Source organism: Erythrolamprus reginae, chromosome 2, assembly GCF_031021105.1.
Source record: "Erythrolamprus reginae isolate rEryReg1 chromosome 2, rEryReg1.hap1, whole genome shotgun sequence".
In the NCBI taxonomy this organism is placed as follows: domain Eukaryota; kingdom Metazoa; phylum Chordata; class Lepidosauria; order Squamata; family Dipsadidae; genus Erythrolamprus; species Erythrolamprus reginae.
Genome location: NC_091951.1, coordinates 83,257,392 through 83,260,154, shown reverse-complemented (window position 1 = coordinate 83,260,154; position 2,763 = coordinate 83,257,392). Strand labels below are relative to the sequence as shown.

The window sequence follows — 2,763 nt, the reverse complement described above, 5'->3', positions numbered from 1 at the left end:
TATTCCCTCCAGGAAAAATCAGGAAAAATCAGACTGCCTCTGTCCCACTAAGTATTGCATGATACCCGAAGACCTTAGATTCACTACGAATGTGACTTCATACCTCTTCAGATGACATTAAGCTCATAGCCTCTTGGAAGGTTGAAACAAATGCAATAACAAGAGAGGTTTGCTTACCAAATATAATATTTTTTATAAAAAAAAACAAAACCTGAAAGGTTCATTGGAGTATCAAGGGGCAACCAAGGTCTGCCTAGAACAAGCTGCTTTTTTTATTAAGGGCAGACAGGTGTCCCGCTGCTTAAGGAGTACTGTAATTAGCAGTAGGTCTTCGGGTTCTTCAACCCTGACCGCTGATCTTTTCAGGTCAGATGGTGGGAACTGAAGAGTGCCATCCTACAGGCGTTTTCAGGGCTCCTGAGAGGTGTTGGTGGTGGCAAGGTTCAACTAAACTCACTCTGGGATGTTGTTTATTGTTTGTTTGAGTTGGAAGGGACCTTGTAGGTCATCTAGTCCAACCCCCTGCTCAGGCAGGAGTCCCTGTACTATTTTGGACAAATGGCAGTCCAATCTCTCCTTGAAAGTCCCAAGTGTTGGAGCGCTCCCAACCACCGCATTCAGAGGAAACACCACTCTCAAGGACAAAGATGTTTCAGCCAGTTGCTAAAGCCTGCCCACCATCCCACCTTTCAATACACAGCGTCAGGAGGACATGCTGTGAAAATATTTACTCACCGCTCGCATACTGGACATAAACTGTTTCAACTCCTACCCTCAAAACGTCGCTATAGAGTCCCGCACACCAAGACAACTAGACATAAGAACAGTTTTCCCCCCGAATGCCATCACTCTGTTAAGCAAGTAATTCCCTCACAACTGTCAAACTTTTTACTAAGTCTGCACTTCTATTTCTACTAGTTTTTTCTCATCATTCCGATCACCAATCTCCTCCCACTTAGGACTGTATGACTGTAACTTGTTGCTTGTATTCTTAAGATTTTTAAAAATATTGATTGTTTCCTGATTGCTTATTTGACACCCCCCCCATGACAATCATTCAGTGTTGTCCCTCATGATTCTTGACAAATGTATCTTTTTATCTTATGTACACTGAGAGCATATGCACCAAAGACAAATTCCTTGTGTGTGCAACCACACTTGGCCAATAAAGAATTCTATTCTATTCTATTCTAGTCTAGTCTAGTCTTTTCTAGTCTAGCCGTCTATTCAACTAAGGAAAGTAGAACCATCAAAACCAAGTGGCCACCCCCGCGAGGAAAGAGAGGAGCAGCAACGCGGGGAGAAAACGGACTGCCCCAGTTTCGCCGTCATCCGCTCGCGTCCCGTAGATCAAACCCCGAAGGGGCCCCGTTTCCTTCTGTATAACGGCACCGCGGCTCCCGCCTGTCAATCGCCGGCTCCCCGCCCGCCCGCCCCGTCGGTCGCCTTCTCACCCGCGGATTCGTTCCGTCGTCGGCTTCCCTCCTCGCGGATGACTACCGCCCTGGTCACGTCGAGGATGGAGGCGGTGGCCGCTTGCATGGCTCCCGGGCCGTCGGGGCTTCCGAACCGTTGTGCGTGTGTATGTAGGAGGGGGCGACCTAGCCCTCTTCCCCGGGCAAAATCGCCCACTGTTCTCGCGGAGGGGGGAGGTCCGCTTGCGGCTGAGGGGATCGCGGCGCTCGAAGAGGTGCTTCGTTTCCCGCTTCTCCTTTTTTTTGGCAACTGCCGGCGCTCCGCTCGCCGTCCCCCTCCGCCTCCGCCCCGGCGGCTTCTAACGGGAAGCGAGAGGACGGTGCCGAGCACCTGGAGATCCCGCCCTCCCCCGCTCGCTCCCCACCCCGCCCTCCCCGCCCGCCACACACGAGGCGCACCTCGCTTTCCTCTTCAGTGCCAAGCCGCCGGCCGAAGGGAGCGGGAGACTGTGGCGCCTTCTCCATTCATTCGAGGCAGCGGGGCCGTCGGATGAGCCCCCCCCCCCCTATAGGACCGCGCCGGATCCAATCCGAAGGGGCGCGCCGGCTTCCCTCATGAAGATCGCTCTAAGTCTAAGAGCTTCGTCCAGGGAGCTCCAAGCGGGTTGCGCGATCCTCCATCTGCGCCTTTGGCCGACTTTAGGACAGGATCCGGGGCCTCCTCCGGGTAGAAGTACTTAGGTACTTTACTTCCCCTTCCTCAAGAGGACCGTTTAGGCCGCATGAATATGCATGAGGGATTTCTTCCACATTTCTGGTAGTGTAAGAGCGGATAAAAGACCAAGGCGCGGCGGAATCCTCACACGACCGCGGAATAGTCTCCAGAGGCAGACGGCGGGCTTTCGTCGTCGTCTTCTTTTTCCCCCCTTTTTTTTGGGTGTGTGTGTGTGTGTCTAAAATGGCACATGTTTATTTTTGGCTTTGCTCCTTATTTTAACCATTCCGATCTTGCCCGCTCTTTGGGAACGAGCGCATGGCGCGCCCTCCTGTCATATTCTGCCCCCCCCCCCCAAGCAGAGCTTTACGGTGTAGATCAGACTGCAAAATAGATGAGTTCGAAGTTACTTCCCCCACGGTGGGATTGAAACCTGCCCAGGCTTCCGAGCTCTGGCACTGCTGCACGGCGCTACTTTCCATCTGCGCTTATTCCGTTTCTACGAGAAAGAGAGGGAGGAGGAGGGAGGGAGAGAGAGAGAGAAACCAAACAAAACTAAACCTTTAGATGTGGACCTAAAAATATGCCTGATTTGCATATGTTCATATCTTCCAAAATGTCTACATGAAAATA

General features: G+C 51.9%; 1 protein-coding gene across 1 annotated transcript in view; it reads right to left on the bottom strand.

Annotated features, from left to right (window-relative positions):
- Positions 1 to 1,787, bottom strand: part of SUSD3 (sushi domain containing 3) — a 74,003-nt gene extending 72,216 nt beyond the window's left edge. Inside the window, exon 1 of the mRNA XM_070735763.1 lies at positions 1,455 to 1,787. Within this exon, the coding sequence (XP_070591864.1) occupies positions 1,455 to 1,542 (88 nt within the window). The 5' untranslated portion in view covers positions 1,543 to 1,787. The remainder of the gene's footprint in view (positions 1 to 1,454) is intronic.
- Positions 1,788 to 2,763: the final 976 nt, after the last annotated feature.